The following is an 18,791-nucleotide window of genomic DNA, read 5'->3' as shown; positions in this document are numbered from 1 at the left end:
CATGCCCGAAAACTCACCAAATTTTGCAAGCGCGTCAGGTCTGCCGAAAATTGCGATCTGGTGGGGGTCCCGAAAACAATGTTCCAAAATTGACTCTCTAGCGCCACCTTTTATTTTTTAAAAAATTGGCCCCCGACACCAGTTTCACCTATCGTCACGAAACTTTGTGGAGACGTCTATCGTGACAGGACGGACCAAAAAGTCTCAAGAACCCATATTGTAAAACGAACAGGAAGTCGGCCATTTTGGATGGCGCCGGCCTTTTTCGGCCCAGAAGTTGGGGTCGTATCTCGACGAACTCCTCCTAGGGGGTTTGACCGAATGAGTCCGTTGTTGCATCAACGGACACTAGACGGCTTGCCGACGTTAAATTGCGAAGGATTTTGGGATATTCCATACGATGTGGGCGTGGCACGCCCCCAAATTTTGCCCTTTTTCATCTGCCCGGGCCTTGCACGCTGAGCGTAACTGTAGACGTGAATAACTTGCCTCCACATGGTCAGATCTTCATCATACTTGGTACATGTGATCATGGCCCCACCCCGAAGGTCCCCGTAGGTCACTTCCTGATTTCGTCGCAGCGCCACCTATTGGCGACAGGCTAAAGGCGTGTCATCTACATGAGGCCTTTTCTGGCAGGAGATTCATCAGATGAACACCGAGGTCACAAGGTCACTGCCTGACAGCCTGGTGAAGCCTGTTGATGGACCATGATGCAGGAAAAGCGCACCTGGTGGGCGTGGCCTGGCGGCGAATGCTCAGGCCTCGCCGTTTACAAAGAAAGGGTCATCATTCGCCCGCAGAAGGTCGCATGTGCTTGAAAACTCATAAGGGGGGGCAGATTCCAGGCCTGAGGGCCCTGGTGGGGCCCCCATTTGAAACCAAGCCAAATTGACTCACTAGCGCCACCTACAAGTTTTAAAATAATTATCCCTCGCCTCCCGTTGCACGTATGGGCATGATTTTCGGAGGAGACATCACTCGTGACAGGACGCACAAAAAAGTCTCAAGAACCCATGTTCAAAAACCAACAGGAAGTCGGCCATTTTAGGTGGCGGCGGCCATTTGGGGGAGGATGTAGGGGTCGTATCTCGACGAACTCCTCCTAGGGGGTTTGACCGAATGAGTCCGTTGTAGCATCAACGGACACTAGACGGATGGCCCACGTTAAATTGCGAAGGATTTTGGGCTGCTACTTAGGATGTGGGCGTGGCACGCCACCAAACCTTTACTTTAACCTTAACTTTTACCTTATCTGGCCCTGCCTGGTGTCTGGCCTTGCCTTGAAGCAATGTACATCAAAGTCAATACACAGTTTGACTGACAGACTGATGATGTCAGTTGATGGACTGTGATGTGTGTAAAGCACATGTGGTGGGCGTGGCCACGGCGAATGGTCAGCCTTCGCCATTGACCATCGAAGGCTCATATTTTGCCCGCAGAAGGTCACAGGCTGCTGAAATCTTACACGTAAGGTCAGAATCCAGGCCTGAGCGCCCTGGTGGTGCTCCCATGTGACACCAATCTAAATTGACACACTAGCGCCACCTAGAAGTTTCAATTCATTATCCCTCGCCACCCGTTGCACATATCACTATGATTTTCGGTGGAGACGTCTATCATGACAGGACGCACCTAACGCTCCAGAACCCATGTTGAAAACACAGCGCCACCAACTGGTGGAAATGTATATCAGCCGTAACTTCCTTCCGCACGGTCGGATCGGCACCTAATTTTTTCTGGTCGTTCGGGGTACCCTCCGGTCCGTTACCGTGTGGGCGCATAGACTGTATAGCGCCACCCACAGGCGCAAACGTATATCCGCCGCAAGTACCTACCGCACGGTCCGATCGTCGCGATTTTTTTTATGGCGGTTCGGGGCGCCGGACGGGACGTGACCGCGCACCAGCCTCGCCGCCGGCGTCGCCCCCTCCTGGCAGAAAATTGCAAGTGCCGTAACTCCCTTACCGCTTATCCCATCGCCGCGGTTTTTCATACGGCGCGTCCGCGCGCCCGTCCGGACACGCGCGCGCCCCCGAACCGCGCGTACCCCCGAACCGCGCGTACCCCCGACCGCGTCGGGGTGCTCGAGCCCGCTCATCACTGCTTGCAGTTTTAATTTATTTATTTATTTATTTTTAAATAAATAAATGTTTAAATAATTTTAAAAATAATTTTAAAATAAATTGAATACATTTATTTATTTATTTATTTACTAATAAATAAATATTATATATTATTTATTTCTATTTCCATGCTATTTATTTATTTATTTATTTATTTTCCACGCTATCTATTTCTTTATTTATTTATTTTTAAATAAATACATTTTTAAATAATTTTTAAATAATTTCTAAATAAATTGAATACATTTATTAATGTATTTATCAATAAAAAAAATAAAAAATATGTCTTTGTTATATATTATTTATTTCTATTTCCATGCTATTTATTTATTTTTATTTATTTTCCATGCTATTTATTTGTTTATTTTAAAATAAATAATTAATCAAATAAATTAAAATAGTTAATTAAATAATTAAGTATTTAAAAAAATTAAATACATGTATTTATTTATTTTTAAATAAATAACTTTTTAAATAATTTTTAAATATTTTTTAAAGAAATTGAATACATTTATTTTTTATTTATTTACTAATGAATAAATAAAAATTAAAAAATATGTCTGTATTATATATTATTCATTTCTATTTCCATGCTATTTTTTTATTAATTTATTTTTAAACAAATACATTTTAAAATAATTTTTAAATAAATTAAATACATTTATTTATTTATTTATTAATAAATAAATACATTTTAAAAAATTTAAAAAATATGTCTTCATTATATATTATTTATTTCTATTTCTATTTATACAGTCAACTAAGACCAAATGAAAGAGAATCCACGCACCTTGCTGAGCTCCTGCAGGATGAGAGGACTCCCAACCATGGACTCCACCATGGGCTGGCACTCCAGAACCCTCTTCCTCTCGTCCGCTACGTCTCTGTCCTCTGGCAGCAACGCCGCGTCGCCGAGAAAAGGCAACTAAAACACACGTAACGTTACCGACTTGACTTTCAAGTACCATGAAAACTGACCCGATCCTTACCCGTTTTTGTCTTCTGCACAACGAGGACAGGAACCGCCGCAGGGTGCGGACACACTGCAGCTCGATGACGAACAGTAAAAGGATGTAGACGGTCCCTTGCACGGAGAACGCCACCAGGAAGCGTCCCACGCCGGGCTCCGACATGGAGAAGTAGTTGCTTTGGTACGTGATATCTACGACGACATGTGTGGACTCGGAATATAAGACGTCATATTCAAGCACCAAATAGCATCCATTTATATATTTTATATGTTTTAGCTTACTTAAGTACTTGCAGATAGACTGTGTGATGGGGCTGGTGGTGCAAAAGGACATGAATTCGTAGTTCTGGTAGAACTGGGAGAAAGACATTCCCAAACAATAGTTGGGGAAGATCAGGAAGACCTTATCCAGGAGGCGGGACAAGTTCTTCAGGTTTAACTCTAAATAAGGAAGAAAAAGAAGAGTAAATAACCGTTTGGAGGTGCGTTTGCCGTCCTACTTACCCGGTATGGTCATGATGGTGACGGCCAAGAAGGTTGCGGTGCCGGAGATCATGTTGAAGATGGTTAAACGTGTGTAGGCGGTGGCGGCGGATGAGAAGAGGAAGCTGAGCAGGTACATGAGAGGCACCACGGCCCAACCGTACAACAGCAGCAGCAGCAGGACGTCCACCAGCCGCTTGTCCTTGACGAAGGCGTCCACGCTGAAAGCCTGGAAGACCACCTGTGAGAGGAAGACATAGTAGCGACACGCGACGGAAGAGATCCGCACGGGAATTCCATGGAATTCTCACCAGCATGAGGAGGCACGGCAACAGGAAGTTGACCAGATCCCACAGCAGCGCCGAGAACCAGAAGTTGGACAGGTAGACGCCGCTGACCTTCTGAACGTGCTTGGATTTGACGGCCGACTCGGTGACCAGCAGGAGTGCGAATGTGCTGGACAAGGACGCCATCCCGTACATCAGATTGATGGCGATGATGAAGCCCGTTTTTCCTCTACGCAAACAAGAAGAGACAAATGATATACGTGATCTTCTCAGAGGTTAGCGTGTGTGTGTGGGGGGGGGGGCCTCTACGGACTCTGTAAGCTGGCCCTGAGCCACCTCCGACAGGTTACGCGGCATTGGGTAGTTTGCCGCGTGGATGGAAGCGTTGGGCCCTGCGAGGAGCTTAAAGAGAGCGTTGTCCACCATCATGAGAGCCGTGGCGGGCGTATGGTAGCCCTCGTTGTTGAAGTAGCCCGTCGCCTCCGCAAAGTGGCTGCTGCTGCCACGGAAAGCGGCGCCCACCACGCAGCGCTCGTTAAAGCTGCCGCCCTCTTCCTCGGCTTGGGTGAGGATGTAATCTGTAAAGTCTGAAAAAAAAGGGAGGAAGAGGAGGGGCCTAAACAGCCAGCAAAACCCGATGGAGCTAAGATATGTTCCTTTCCTCACCAACCTGTGACGTTAATAAGCTGGCCCAGCTGACCCAGGATCTGCCAATTGTACGCGGTGGCCATGTGGGAGGCCAGGGGGCCGGCATCCGCTTGCAACGCCACGGGGACCCGCGTGGGGCCGTAACGAGCGAGCTCCAAGCCCAGCTGAGGGGCGTTCTTGTGATTGGGGAAGGTGCGCGCCACGACTAACGCCACCACGGTGAACACCAAAGGAATGAGAAACTGGGCCACCATCACCTTCCAGTTCCTCCAGCTGTACAGCGCCCTCTTCAGGAACATGGCGTAAAACTGCTGCATGTAAAGTCTGACCTGATGGGGAGAAGAATGTGGAAATGAGGTAGGATGCAGGAAAGAAACCATGCCCAAAACCAGGGCTGGACAAGCAAAAGATGCGGGCGGGTGGGGGGGCACTTTCATCTTTTTACATATTTTTATTATATGGTGAAAATGTTGTCATTTTTAAAATTCTGTTAAAAAAGTTTTTTGTTCAATAAAAAAAATCATACTGAAAAAACTTTTATAGTAACTTTAATTGAATTTTTTTTTTAATTGGCCAAAATTTTGTACATTTTTGTCTGTTAAACATGCAATATTAATCTTAATGTTTTGTTTAAAAAATCTTTTATTTTTAAAATATAAAATAATTTTTAAAATATTTATTTGGGAAATTTTTAATTTGTTGTTTTAAATATTTTTCTGAATTTTTTTCATAGATTGTTTTGTAAAAATACATTTTAGGACAAAACTTTGTGTTTTTATTTAATAAAATAATAAATAAAATAATAAATATAAAACAATATATAATAAAGAAGAATATATATAAATATAATATATACATAAGAATATATAATAATAAAAGAATATATAATAATAAAATAATATATAATAAAAGAATATTTAAATATTTGTTTATTTGAGAAAAAAATATTTGTGGTTTAAATAATAATATTTGTAAAACAAATACTTTAAAAATATTTTTCTGATTTTTTTTTCATAGATTGTTTTGTAAAAATACATTTTAGGACAAAACTTTGTGTTTTTATTTAATAGAATAATAAATAAAATAATAAATATAAAATAATATATAATAAAGAAGAATATATATAAGAATATATATATATATATATATATATATATAATATAAGAATATATAATAATAAAATAATATATAATAAAAGAATATTTAAATATTTGTTTATTTGAGAAAAAAATAATTTGTGGTTTAAATAATAATATTTTGTAAAAAGATACTTTAAAAATATTTTTCTGAATTATTTTTCATAGATTTTTTGTAAAAATACATTTTAGGACAAAACTTTGTGGTTTTATTTATTGGACTATTTATTTATTAGACTCAAATTTTCAGCTTTTTGTCTTCCCAGTCTGCGTTGGTTGTTTTTTTTTTCATTTTATTTTTCCATTTGGTAAAAAGTGCAAAAATCTTGCAAATTCTTTTGGTTGAATTTTATTTCTGTCACGGGCCCCACGGTGGACGCCCCCACTTTGAATGCTTCCGATCTCACCCCGGTGTTGAGTTTGATGTTGGAGCAGTCCTCGGAGATGAGAGTGCCGCTGTCGGTGAAGTCGGTGACATCGGTCATGCCGCTGATGCTGCTGGCATCGTCCGTGGACCAGTCGTGCGAGCGCCGCTCGTGTTGGTACTGCAGGGCGGGCAGTTGGATCGCCTGGATGTCCAAACTGGAATCCACCAGTTTTCCCACTCTTAACACAAGCACATACAACACGGATGATTTGTACACAGCTTTTAATCTGAATGACAAGTACTACTGTATCAATGTCATCAAGCAAACATTTTGGGGGTCGAGGGACCCCCCCCCCATGCAACAGAATGACTGAGTATTGAATAATAGAGTGTAATAAATAATAAAGCTCAAGAATCTTCACCAGTGGAGCAAAACAACATCTTACTATCTCAGTGTCATATTTGGCCGCACCGATGCTTTCTCAGCTGGACTTGCAGATAATAAGGCCAGTGAGTGTAAACACTCTCAGCAGCAGCAATTACGCTGGCATGAAGCCGCATGTGTGCTTAGCGGGCAGCATCCAAGCTTGTTGCCATAGATACCCGCAGACACTGATGGGAGGCGGGATTCGATGCACGGCAAGCGGCGGCGAGTAATAATGTCGCATAATGGAGAAATGTACGTGAACACAACTGGGAATGGATGTCCTTTCACTCTTTCAATAGGCTGGACCAGGGGTGGTCCAAAGTAAGGCCCAGGGGCAAGAAAATAACACACAACAGCAAAACATGGAAAAAGGAATAAAGTCAAAATATTTACAAAAAATACTGGAATAGGGTAATATTATGAATATGGTAATTATGAATTATTATGAATATGGTAATATGGTAATATTATAAGGGAAAAAGGCGTTTTTTTAATATGAGACACAAACAAAATAAATTTAAGTTGCAAATGTTTTAATTCAGGTTGTGGAAGTTAAAACTTAGTATTAAAATATTTTAATTTTAATTTTAATTTTAATTTTAATTTTAATTTTAATTTTAATTTTAATTTTAATTTTAATTTTAATTTTAATTTTAATTTTAATTTTAATTTTAAAATATTATGACAATAAAGTCAAATTATTCCAAGAACAAAAGTTACAAGAAGAAAGTGGAAGTGGTTTTGAAAAAAAAGAAAAAGAAAAAAATGTCAATTTGACAAGAATAAACTCATAATATTATAAGGAAAAATAATTAGAATATTAATAATTAGAATATTCAATATTAAAATAAATTAAAAATTAAAAAATTAAAATAACTAAATATTAAATATTAAATATTAAATATTAAATATTAAATATTAAATATTAAATATTAAATATTAAATATTAAATATTAAATATTAAATGTTAAATATTAAATATTAAATATTAAATATTACATTTAAACACATTTGTTTTTAAAGTGATAATATTATGACAAAAAAATGAAGTGGTCATATTTGGAAAATTTGGTTGAGGAAAAGTTCTAATATTATGGGTCATACTATTATGATAAAATTATTGGAGAAAAAAGTTGACATATTTGTATGAAACATTTGGTCAGCCATGGGCTGAACACATGACATGAGAGCTGTGCACCTGAGAAACACCTCCTCCATGGTGGTGACTGACGCTCCGTAGCTGGCGATGCCCAGTTCCTCTCTGTTCATCTCCAGCTCAGCAAACAGAAGCTCAAACCTGCCAGGAAGTCCATCAGCTTGGATTATCATCACCGTGACCATCTTGTCTTCCGACATCGTATCCACGCCACAAACCTGCTGGTGCTTTCTTTCGGGAGGATGTAGGACAGCTCGGCGCCCGCGCTGCTCTCCATGGTGGCGTTTGGAACGTAGAGGTGAACGAGGCGCGTGATCTCTGACACGTTACACATGGCCTCCTTGACGATCACCATGTGGTAGCCGGCACCTGATGAGCAAAGAAACACTTCATCATCTATTATCTTGTTGTGTCATGTGACATAACACCTGGATGTGTAGGAAGCCATTTTAACATCACAACGTTATTTTTATATTCAGACTTGATTTAGGTCACATCTCCATCGCTCACCGTATTTGTTCTTGAGGAAAAGCGGCGAGCCGCAGCACTGCAGCTCTCCTCCGGCCATGATGGCGATGCGATCTCCGAGCAGGTCGGCCTCGTCCATGAAGTGCGTAGTGAGCAGGATGGTGCGGCTGCTTTTCTCGCCCTGGAGAAGATCCCAGGTGGCGCGGCGTGCCGACGGGTCCATGCCTGACGTGGGCTCGTCTAACATCACCACCTGCATGAAATACGAGGAGAAGGAGGATGACGCGTGGATGCAAAGGGGATGGAGGTGTCATGATGAAGGTTCTCGCCTTGGAGTCTCCAATGAGGGCGATGCCGATGGAGAGTTTTCTCTTCATTCCACCCGACAGAGTCTTAGATCGAGCGTTCCGCTTGTCTTCAAGGTGAAGGATACAGATGATCCTGTCCACTTCTTCTGGAATCTTCTCCTTGGAGAAGCCTTTCAGCTGAGTGGAAGCAACGTAAGAACATTTTACACCCTCCATGACCACATCACGTAGCGTAGCAGCGAGTACCTGCGCGTAGAAAAGCAGGTGCTCTCTCACGGTCAGGTTATCGAACAGGACGTCGTGCTGGGGACAGAGTCCGAGGCTGCGTCGGATCAGAGCCATATCCTGACAGATGTCGTAACCGTTGATGTAGGCCCTCCCACTTGTGGGCGGAAACAAGCCTGAGAAGACAAAAGAGGCGGAGTTCAGGGTTACCTGACTAAAATAAGTAAATCAAACCCTGGGCACCGATGCTCCAAAAACACCTGTCAGCATGGACAGCGTGGTGGTCTTCCCGGCGCCGTTGTGTCCCAACAGCACCGTGATCTGCCCCTCAAACATGTTCAGCGTCAGATCCCGCACAGCTTTGCGGGTTTTGTTGCCGACTCGGAACTCCTTGGCAAGGTGTTTAATCTTGACCCCGGAGATGACCCCGCTGGGCTCCTCCTCTATAAATTCCCCCTTCAGGGCCTTTTCTGCATCCTCCTCTTCCTCCTTCTCCTGCAGGAGCGCCATACGAGGGCTGCTGCACCAGTACGACGGCTGCAAATATAAAAGAGATGTGAAGAAGACTAAGAAGCTGGCATTGGGATCAAATGGCGGAAGAAAAGCCATTATCTTTCACCCAGAAAAATTATTATATATGAAGCAAGACATCAGGATATGACAATATTACTTCTTACTCCCGGTCTCCTTCCATTCCCAGCTAGCGGAGCTCTGGGAAATCATGATTTGATGAACATTTATTTGACTTTCAGTCTGGTCCACTAAGCATCCAAGCATCATGTCACATATTAAACTCCCTTTTTCCACAACATGTATAGAAAGGGTACGTTTAAATTGCATCCATCATTTATGGCCGTTATTTGGTTCACGCACGCAGCACAGCGGTCGCGTGGTTAGCACGCAGACCTCACAGCTAGGAGACCAGGGTTCAATCCCACCCTCGGGCATCTCTGTGTGGAGTTTGCATGTTCTCCCCGTGCATGCGTGGGTTTTCTCCGGGTACTCCGGTTTCCTCCCACATTCCAAAAACATGCTAGGTTAATTGGCGACTCCAAATTGTCCATAGGTATGAATGTGAGTGTGAATAGTTGTTTGTGTATGTGTGCCCTGTGATTGGCTGGCCAGTCCAGGGTGTACCCCACCTCTCGCCCAAAGACAGCTGGGATAGGCTCCAGCACCCCCCACGACCCTTGTGAGGAGCGGTAGAAAGCGGTAGAAAATGAATGAATGAATAAATAATAATGTGGAGAATAAATAGATTACATCAAATATGAACAATGTACAGCGTAAACAGTAATTTGTACAAATAATTCAAATAATTTAAAATAAATCATAATAATTTAAAGTTTTGCGTGTGTAGAGGGGCTTACTTAAGATGATTAGAGCCCTCTGGACATTAAATAACACCCCTATAATTACTTATAATACTTAAAATACTCCTATTAGCCAATATAGTTGACATAAGAAGAGAAAAAAAGATGGAAAACTTCCTTACCATGTCCTAAATACAATAAAAAAAACTAAATATAAGACTCGTGCTTGTGTTGATATGAATTTGTTCTGGGTGGGGCTGACAGGAAGTGAGGTGTGGGGTTCAGAATTGGCTTTTAGTGTGCCGTGGGTTACGGCCCCAACAGTACCTGCCTGTTGTGTAATCATTAAAATCTGCTATAAAGGCTTGTTGTTCCTGTGGCGATTAAGTCTGGTGCTTGTGTGTCTCACCAATTCACATTAGTGCAGAATACTACACATCATAACAACATCTTATATTCAACCACAAAATAGCAAGGTTTGAGGGCCGTCCCTGCAATAAGTGTACATTTTGATGTTTTGAAGCATACCAGTATAAAGAAGTACGATGGCAGAGGCACGCCGTACTCTCCAGGAAAAACGGCCTCCACGTACCAGGCCACCATGCCGTAGAGGACAGCGTCAAAGAGCAGCAAACCCATCACCTGGGCCAGCGAGAAGTCATCGTCCACCGTCACAGAATCAAACATGTTCGACCACTGAATGCCCGTGCCTGCAAGGGAGAAGTCATGTGACTATGCACACACTGTACGTACCACAGCTTGACCACACATACCTTTGCCTTCAAACATCCCTATGAGCTGGGCTCCCATAGCCATGGCCACGTTGGAGATAAGGCAGGCCGACACTTTCTGGGCGTGGCTGAGTAGGTCGTAGCGAGGCCACAGGAACAAATAAGGCAGGTAGCTCATGAAATAGGTGAACCCTCCCGCTGCCGCAGCCACGTTGGCTGGAAATCAAACAGAAAAAAACGTGAAAAAGGGACACTGGAAGGGATGACTGGCTCGATACTGAAAAATCACAAGGTAGCTACCTCGTGAAAAGAAGGCACTGATCATGAAGCTGAAGTTGATGGTGGCTACAGTGAAGATGAGAAGAAAGACAAAGACCAGCGTGGGGTCGCTGTAGCTTAGCACCGCTCCGTTTGGGCTCACCTGCAATAATAAAAGGCTAACGTCACATCACTGCTAGAAGGTCGTCTATTATGATGATGTTACGGGAATATGGCTACCTACAACCTTTGATTACAATAAAAAGGGAATATTATAAGGAAAAATCATTCCATTTCAGTAGCATATAGTTAAAATATGTTTCATGAAATAAAAAGTGTGGGAAAAGTCATATTATGTGAATAAAGTAAAAATATTATGGGATTAAAGTCAGAATTATGACAAGAAAGTGTATAAAAAGGAAGTAGAAAAGAGCTGAAAAAAATACAACAGCAGAAAAAAAATCAAGTATGAAGAATAAAGTCAGAATATTGAAAGAAAAAAGTCATATTCTCACAAGAAAAAACTTGTAATATTATGAAGAAGAATAACATGGGTTTTGTAGCATAAAACTGAAATATTAACATCTATTTAAGTCAATAATATTATGAGAAACATATAACATATAGTTAAAATATGTTTCGTGAAATAAAAAGTGGGGAAAAGGTCATATTATGGGAATAAAGTCAAAATGCTATGGGATTAAAGTCATAATTATGACAAAAAAGTGTATAAAAAGAAAGTAGAAAATAGCTGAAAAAAATACAACCACAGAAATGGAAAAAAAAATTAAGAATTAAGAATAAAGTCAAAATATTGAGAGAAACAAAAGTCATATTCTCACAAGAAAAAACATAGCAATTTTATGAGAATAAACTTGTAATATTATGAAGAAAAATAACATGGGTTTTGTAGCATAAAACTGAAATATTAACATTTATTTAAGTCAATAATATTATGAGAAACATATAACATATAGTTAGAATATGTTTCATTAAATAAAAAGTAGGGGAAAAGTCATATTATGTGAATAAAGTCAAAATATTATGGGATTAAAGTCAGAATTGTGACAAGAAAATGTATAAAAAGGAAGTAGAAATAGCTGGAAACAGCAGAAATGGAGAAAAAAATCAAGAATTAAGAAAAAAGTCAAAATATTGAGAGAAACAAAAGTCATTCTCACAAGAAAAAAACATGGAAATTTTATGAGAATAAACTTGTAATATTATGAAGAAAAATAACATGGTTTTTGTAGCATAAAACTGAAATATTAACATTTATTTAAATCAATAATATTATGAGACACAAATAAGCCCGGGGACAAAGTTATCATGTTATGTGAATAAATAAATATATATTATATAATTGCTGCCCTATATTATTTATTATATATATATATATACTCAAAATATTATGGGAATTAAGTGGTAATTACAAAAAATTAAAAAAAAGCAGCAGCAGAAATGGCGAAAACAATAAAAAAAACAACGTTGTTGAAATATGGTACTTTGAAGTGATGATATCAGCAATCCTAGGATCCAAACTCACCTTGATGCAAAGGAGCAAAGTGACAAAAAAGACGGAGATGGAGAGGAAGAGGAAGAACATGAGGAACCAAGCAGTCCAGTGGAGCCAGTTGCTGAGTCCCATCATCCTCATGTACTCCTGAGAGACGCAACACAACAAAGTTAAACAGCTTTTATATCCCATAAACACTGACAACACACACACACACACACAAACACACACCTTCAGCTTCCTCTCCTTCTCCTGCACCACGGCTCGCACGATGTTGAGGGACGTGTACGTGAAGCTGAGCACCAACAAGAGGGGCAGCTGGTTCTGAATGGCCAGGATGAAGACGTCGTATATGAAGGCGGGGTAAGGGAACCGGGACAGGACCACTCGGGTCTGTCCCAGCAGGGTGGCGGCGGCGCTTCTGTTATACGAGCGCATGATGGCTTTATCCACGGCGTGCTGCACCGCCAGGAACCCCTCTCGAAAATACCCTGTAAGGGGAAGAGAAGCGATATTAGCTGAAAAAAAAATTATAATAAAGATAACAAGACACATTACTTCCCTATTGATATTAATTGTTGAAAAAAGTAGAATTCCATGTTTTTAAATGGAATATTTTGATACTGGACAGGAAGCAGGAAGGGATGTTGAGGGTTGCGTGGGTTACAGCTGCAACTGTAGTCCGTGTTAGGGAGTTGTTGTGCCTGTCGTTCCTGTCTGGTGCTTGTGTGTCTCAGCCAACATTACAGGAACATTACTGACACCTAGTGACCAATGTAGAGTACTACATCTTATCACAATGTCTTTGAATGCTTCTTCTGAATGCCTTATATTTGTTTAGCCTAAGCTGTATTTAATATCTGGCTTAATATCTGGCCTCACAGCTAGGATACCCGAGTTCAATTCCACACTTGGCCATCTCTGTGTGGAGTTTGCATGTTCTCCCTATGTGTGGGTTTTTTCCGGGTACTCCGGTTTCCTCCCACATTCCAAAAACATGCTAGGTTAATTGGCGACTCCAAATTGTCCATAGGTATGAATGTGAGTGTGAATGGTTGTTTGTCTATATGTGCCCTGTGATTGGCTGGCCACCAGTCCAGGGTGTACACCGCCTCTTGCCCGAAGACAGCTGGGATAGGCTCCAGCACCCCCGCGACCCTCGTGAGGATAAGTGGTCGAAAATGAATGAATGAATGAATGTCTGTCACCGATGAACTGGATTTACATGATCTTAAATGGGAAAATTTGCTTTGGTTAGAGTCTGTTTTGGTTTGAGTCGGATCTTCTGGAAGAGATGAATATGTTAACCAAGGCAATGCTGTATTTTCTAAAGAAAAACAGGACAGAAATTGTAAAAAAAATAAAATAAAAGAAGTAGTAGTCGCAAATGTTGGGATTGGCTGGCCACCAGTCCAGGGTATACCTTGCCTCTCGCCAGAAGACAGCTGGGATAGGCTCCAGCACCCCCGCGGTAGAAAATGAATGGATGTATTTAGTATCACTGCGTTCCACAGTGGTATCTGTTATGTCTGTAAAGGTGGCATTTCCACTTGCTGTATGTGTGCCTGTTCCTGTCTATGAATGCAAACAGGTGCTAGATAATGGTGTCATGTTTGCAAATAGCGTGTGTTTTGTTGCAAAAGCAGCCTGGTGCGTTAACGGTGGATAGGAACAGAGAGTCTTGTTTCTTACAAAGCCTCCGGCCGGAGGAGAAACTACGGCAACAAGGAACAATAGCATCTTTTGAGGAGCTTTCTCCTTGCAAGAACTCGGGTTGCAGAAATGCCTGGATTTGTAAACAGCCGGCACTTTAGTTTTTCCACACAGAGCCCAGGAATAAACACTTCTCCCCCCCATTAGCTGGATACAAACATAAACAATGTGGTCACAACATAGTCATCACATTTCAACTTTTCTTTCTTTTAATGCTCCAAACGTGGAATTGCTGTCTTAGATCTCACAGATGCAACACAGCACCAAAACCCCAACACCACTGGTCAGGCCAAGATCACAGTTTCCATGGAAACATGGCCTCGCATACAGAGAATAAGTGCCTTCCTTCCATCCACGTAGAAATAAAGACGGACATTGTGGGCTACGAGTGGGACCGACGCCCTCAGGCTGGGGTCCCACACCACCCCAAATCTCTCAGCCATCAAGTGCATATGCATTTTGGAAATGCACTCATTATTGAGGATGACAAGGAGGAGGAAGAAAAGGAAAATTGATACATACGATTTATTATTATTACGGTTATTTATTCTTATTGTTGTATCAGTGATGTTCTTGTGATAATAATTTGGATGAGTGGTTAGCGCACAGACCTCACAGCTAGGAGACCAGGGTTCAATTCCACCCTCGGCCATCTCTGTGTGGAGTTTGCATGTTCTCCCCGTGCATGCGTGGGTTTTCTCCGGGTACTCCGGTTTCCTCCCACATTCCAAAAACATGCTAGGTTAATTAGCGACTCCAAATTGTCCATAGGTATGAATGCGAGTGTGAATGGTTGTTTGTCTATATGTGCCCTGTGATTGGCTGGCCACCAGTCCAGGGTGTACCCCGCCACTCGCCCCAAGACAGCTGGGATAGGCTCCAACACCCCCCGCGACCCTCATGAGGATAAGCAGTAGAAAATGAATGAATGAATGAATTTGGATGCCTGTTCCTCAGCCGGTAGGTGATGTTATGGTGATGGAGATGAGGATGAGGATGCTAAAGATGAAGGAAAGGAGCAAGACTTACCAGGCGTGCCCCCCTCCTTGTCATACTGTTCTCGAGGGCCCGGGAGGAGAAAAAGAGGAAAGAGGCTGAGCGTGTGCCAGTCCAAGTCACTATTGGGGTCCAGCTCCGACTTCTCTTTGGGGGGGGCGTTGCGAGGAGTGAAGGTGAAGCGCAGGTGGTAGCTGACCTGTGGCGTCAGAGAGAAAAGAAAGTGTTAGGAAAAAAGCGTTGAAAAATAAAGTGTTGAAGGGAGTTTATACCTGAAGGGGCAGCGGCTCGTCATTGTGACAACAAGGCTTCTCAAACACCACGGCCGCCAGAAGCTTTCCCGACAGAGGGTCCGTTCTCACGTAGTCCTCAAAGTGCCTCTCCGTCTCAAAGCCGTGCACTGGCAGAGACACACAACAGGCATCAAATCCACATTTCCTATTTTGCTTGACCCACTATTCTGACCTATAAATGTAGTTACAATGTTGTATTCTTATGTTAAACGATGCCAAAGTTTCATATAATGAGGTTTGCGCATTTGGAAGTGAACCCTGAAAGAAGTTTGAGATGGCTAAAAACGCTCGGTTTCAAAAGGCGTGGTAAAAATGTTCCTTTGTGACATCACAGAGGCACTTCCTTATATGGTTCATAGCTACAATAAATTAAAACATACCATTTTGGCAGGTAGCACAAATCAAAGTAAATACAGCTGGAATAGGTGCAGATTCTGGAAGATCTTTTCTGTGCGGGTTATTGTGTGTAGCTGCTCTATAGGAAACTACAACTCAATACAAAGGTTCAAAAAATGAGCATAATAGCTACACTTAACCACACTAACAGCGCCTTCCTTTCATTGTACTTATCATACACACACACACAGGTATTCCCAGCTCTACAAACAAGACTCGGGGGGGTTAAATGTGGGTCAGTCCCACTGAGTAAACACACAGTGGGCATGCTTGGAGGAAGACAGCAAGTACAGGCAGCTGCTTAGGTTCTAACCTTCATAACCTATCATAAATTTTATGTAAAATGTTAATTCCTTACTGTGGGCAAACATGACATTATTAGTCAATATTTAAACAATATGAATACATTGAAGACTGTATATGTATATATACATATACAGTAGAGTACAGTACAGTACATGCTGGAGAACAACATCTCTCAGCAGTTTCGAAGGGCAAGCCTGAGCAAGTACTTCCAACTAAAACACATTTGAGATGACGCAAGGTAGCAGATTGCACAATTTCACACACACACAAAAACAGAAAGAGGTTACAAAACCATGACTTTTAGTTCTTTTTGTTTAATCTGTTATTTCAATAACACTGTGAAATATCACCAGAGTATGTTTTTAATTGCAAGTACCCTTCCTAGAACTAGCGGCCCTTGCGAAAGACGAGGCTAACTTAATAATGCATGAGTAAGATCTTGTGGCGTATCTGCAGCACGAACAACATCTTCACGTTGCATCTAATTAGGTGTCGACGTGCATGTGTGAGTTAGATACAGTAAAGAACGAAACCGACCAACACATGAAAGCTGCTCGAGCTTCTTCCTGCCTTTTCCCCAAATCAACTCCTGGGCAAAACGAGGGCAGGGCGTGGCCCGTTTACTCCCAGACCTCGTTTCCAGAGGAACCGGTATTCCCGGCTCGACCGTGAATAGGAATGGAGTCGAGGCGGAGGCTTGCCCTCTCTCTATAGATTGGGTGAGTAAATTTCAGTTCATGCCCAGTGAAGGCAAGAATGTGGTTGATATTGTAAAATGTTGCTGCTAACACCTCATTAAGCATAGGAGCTGGAATTACACAGCCCATAAAATGTGGATTACAGGCGGACAGAATACTTTATTAATCCCTTTGGGATTCCCTCTGGGAAATTGGCATTACTGTATTACACATTACTATACATTTATTACCACCTTTACACCTATAAAAATCACATCAATAACCTCTATGCACCCACAGCATGTATCCTGCAAAATCAACACTGAATGCTTTACTTTTACACTCATCATTAAGAAACAAGCACATCAGTTGGAACAAGAATGCTAACAAACACCAATGGAGGATAATCAGGGGTGTAGATTGGCATGTTGGCCACAAGAAAGACACACATTTTATGTCACAGGAGACTGAGGGCAGTGGGACACTGGACTGCTGCAGCCAAGGAGTATAATACTGCAGTGTATAAAAGCTAAGGCAAGGCTTCATCAGTCAGCATGAGATGTGCTAACAAACACGGACCACGGTAAGAACCCAAATTTTGTCCAAAGGGAGACTGAGGGCTTCAGAAAAAAACAGAGCAATGCAGCAAAGTGGAGCCGATGGGCGACAATACTGCAGCTCACAAAGGTAAGGCACAGTTACATCAGTCTGAAGAAGACACACAAACAAACATTGTATGCTAAGAACCCAAATTTTGTCCAAAAGGAGACTGAGGGCTTCAGAAAAAAACAGAGCAATGCAGCAAAGTGGAGCCGATGGGCGACAATACTGCAGCTCACAAAGGTAAGGCACAGTAACATCAGTCTGAACAAGGCACATTAATAAACATTGTATGCTAAGAACCCAAATTTGGTCCAAAAGGAGACTGAGGGCAGGCAGAAAAAACACAGAGCAATGCAGCAAAGTGGAGATGATGGGCCATAATACTGCAGCTCGTAAAGGTAAGGCACAGTTACATCAGTCTGAACAATGCAGACTAATAAACATTGTATGCAAAGAACCCAAATTTTGTCCAAAAGGAGACTGAGGGCAGAAGGAAAATGGAGTAATGCAGCAAAGTGGCAACTTTGGACTATAATAGTTCAGCATACAGAGCTAAGGCGGAGCTGCATCAGTCAGAACAACACATGCCAACAGAGATTGGCCACGGTAAGAACCCAAATTTTGTCCAAAAGGAGACTGAGGGCAGAAAGAAAATAGAATAATGCAGCAAAGTGGCAACTTTAGACTAGAATACTTCAGCATACGGAGCTAAGGCAGAGCTACATTAGTCAGAACAACACGTGCCAACAGAGATTAGCCATGGTAAGAACCCAAATTTGGTCCAAAAGGAGACTGAGGGCAGAAGAAATGAAGTAATGCAGCAAAGTGGGAACTTTGGACTATAATAGCAATAGCAATAAAACAAAGCAATGCAGCTACAGTACATCATTCACAACCAAGACGATAACAAACAATAGAAGAGAAGGAAGGTTTTCTGCATTTATTCTCTAGGAGACTGAGGGTACATGTCACTAGACCTTGGTCCATGCTGTGTTTGAATGACATGGAATATTTGGCGCTAGTGTGCAAACACCAAAAACAGACCTGAACCACCAGGTGGTTGTACCTGTGGTGGTCCCACCTCTTACCCACCTGCGGCCAACGCCAGATTGATTCGCACGTCTTCCGCCACCTGCCGCACCACGCTGGAGTTGGCCGGCACGTAGGCCAAGTGTAAGCGTCTCAGGAAGCTTCTGGGCAGCATGTCCACCGAGTAGCTCTCATAGATGGTGGCATTGGGGTAGTCCTTAAATGGTACCTTCTGACGCAGCACGATGAGGATGCCGGAGAACAACAGAGGGAGGAGGATCTCCACCAGGGTTACCAGGATCTGACGTTTCTGGAGAAAAGACATGAATTGTAATGGGGTCATTGGTCATGGGGTTACT

At 42.0% G+C, this 18,791-nt stretch overlaps 1 protein-coding gene across 1 annotated transcript in view; it reads right to left on the bottom strand.

Moving 5' to 3' along the window:
- abca3b (ATP-binding cassette, sub-family A (ABC1), member 3b) overlaps positions 1 to 18,791 on the bottom strand; it is a 45,504-nt gene that overhangs the window by 21,499 nt on the left and 5,214 nt on the right. The window contains exons 3-24 of the mRNA XM_058049492.1: positions 18,496 to 18,742; positions 15,401 to 15,528; positions 15,162 to 15,327; positions 12,651 to 12,910; positions 12,450 to 12,566; positions 10,946 to 11,066; positions 10,688 to 10,861; positions 10,443 to 10,624; positions 8,862 to 9,138; positions 8,623 to 8,777; positions 8,398 to 8,553; positions 8,111 to 8,321; positions 7,819 to 7,969; positions 7,643 to 7,741; positions 6,058 to 6,256; positions 4,537 to 4,843; positions 4,180 to 4,453; positions 3,891 to 4,095; positions 3,601 to 3,820; positions 3,379 to 3,537; positions 3,116 to 3,288; positions 2,917 to 3,051 (exon numbers count right to left, since the gene is read on the bottom strand). Coding sequence (XP_057905475.1) covers positions 2,917 to 3,051; positions 3,116 to 3,288; positions 3,379 to 3,537; positions 3,601 to 3,820; positions 3,891 to 4,095; positions 4,180 to 4,453; positions 4,537 to 4,843; positions 6,058 to 6,256; positions 7,643 to 7,741; positions 7,819 to 7,969; positions 8,111 to 8,321; positions 8,398 to 8,553; positions 8,623 to 8,777; positions 8,862 to 9,138; positions 10,443 to 10,624; positions 10,688 to 10,861; positions 10,946 to 11,066; positions 12,450 to 12,566; positions 12,651 to 12,910; positions 15,162 to 15,327; positions 15,401 to 15,528; positions 18,496 to 18,742 — 4,116 coding nt within the window. The remainder of the gene's footprint in view (positions 1 to 2,916; positions 3,052 to 3,115; positions 3,289 to 3,378; positions 3,538 to 3,600; positions 3,821 to 3,890; positions 4,096 to 4,179; positions 4,454 to 4,536; positions 4,844 to 6,057; positions 6,257 to 7,642; positions 7,742 to 7,818; positions 7,970 to 8,110; positions 8,322 to 8,397; positions 8,554 to 8,622; positions 8,778 to 8,861; positions 9,139 to 10,442; positions 10,625 to 10,687; positions 10,862 to 10,945; positions 11,067 to 12,449; positions 12,567 to 12,650; positions 12,911 to 15,161; positions 15,328 to 15,400; positions 15,529 to 18,495; positions 18,743 to 18,791) is intronic.

This window comes from Doryrhamphus excisus, chromosome 15 (assembly GCF_030265055.1).
Source record: "Doryrhamphus excisus isolate RoL2022-K1 chromosome 15, RoL_Dexc_1.0, whole genome shotgun sequence".
NCBI classification, from domain to species: Eukaryota; Metazoa; Chordata; class Actinopteri; order Syngnathiformes; family Syngnathidae; genus Doryrhamphus; species Doryrhamphus excisus.
The sequence above is the reverse complement of the archived record's forward strand: the minus strand, read 5'-3'. Positions and strand labels throughout refer to the sequence as shown.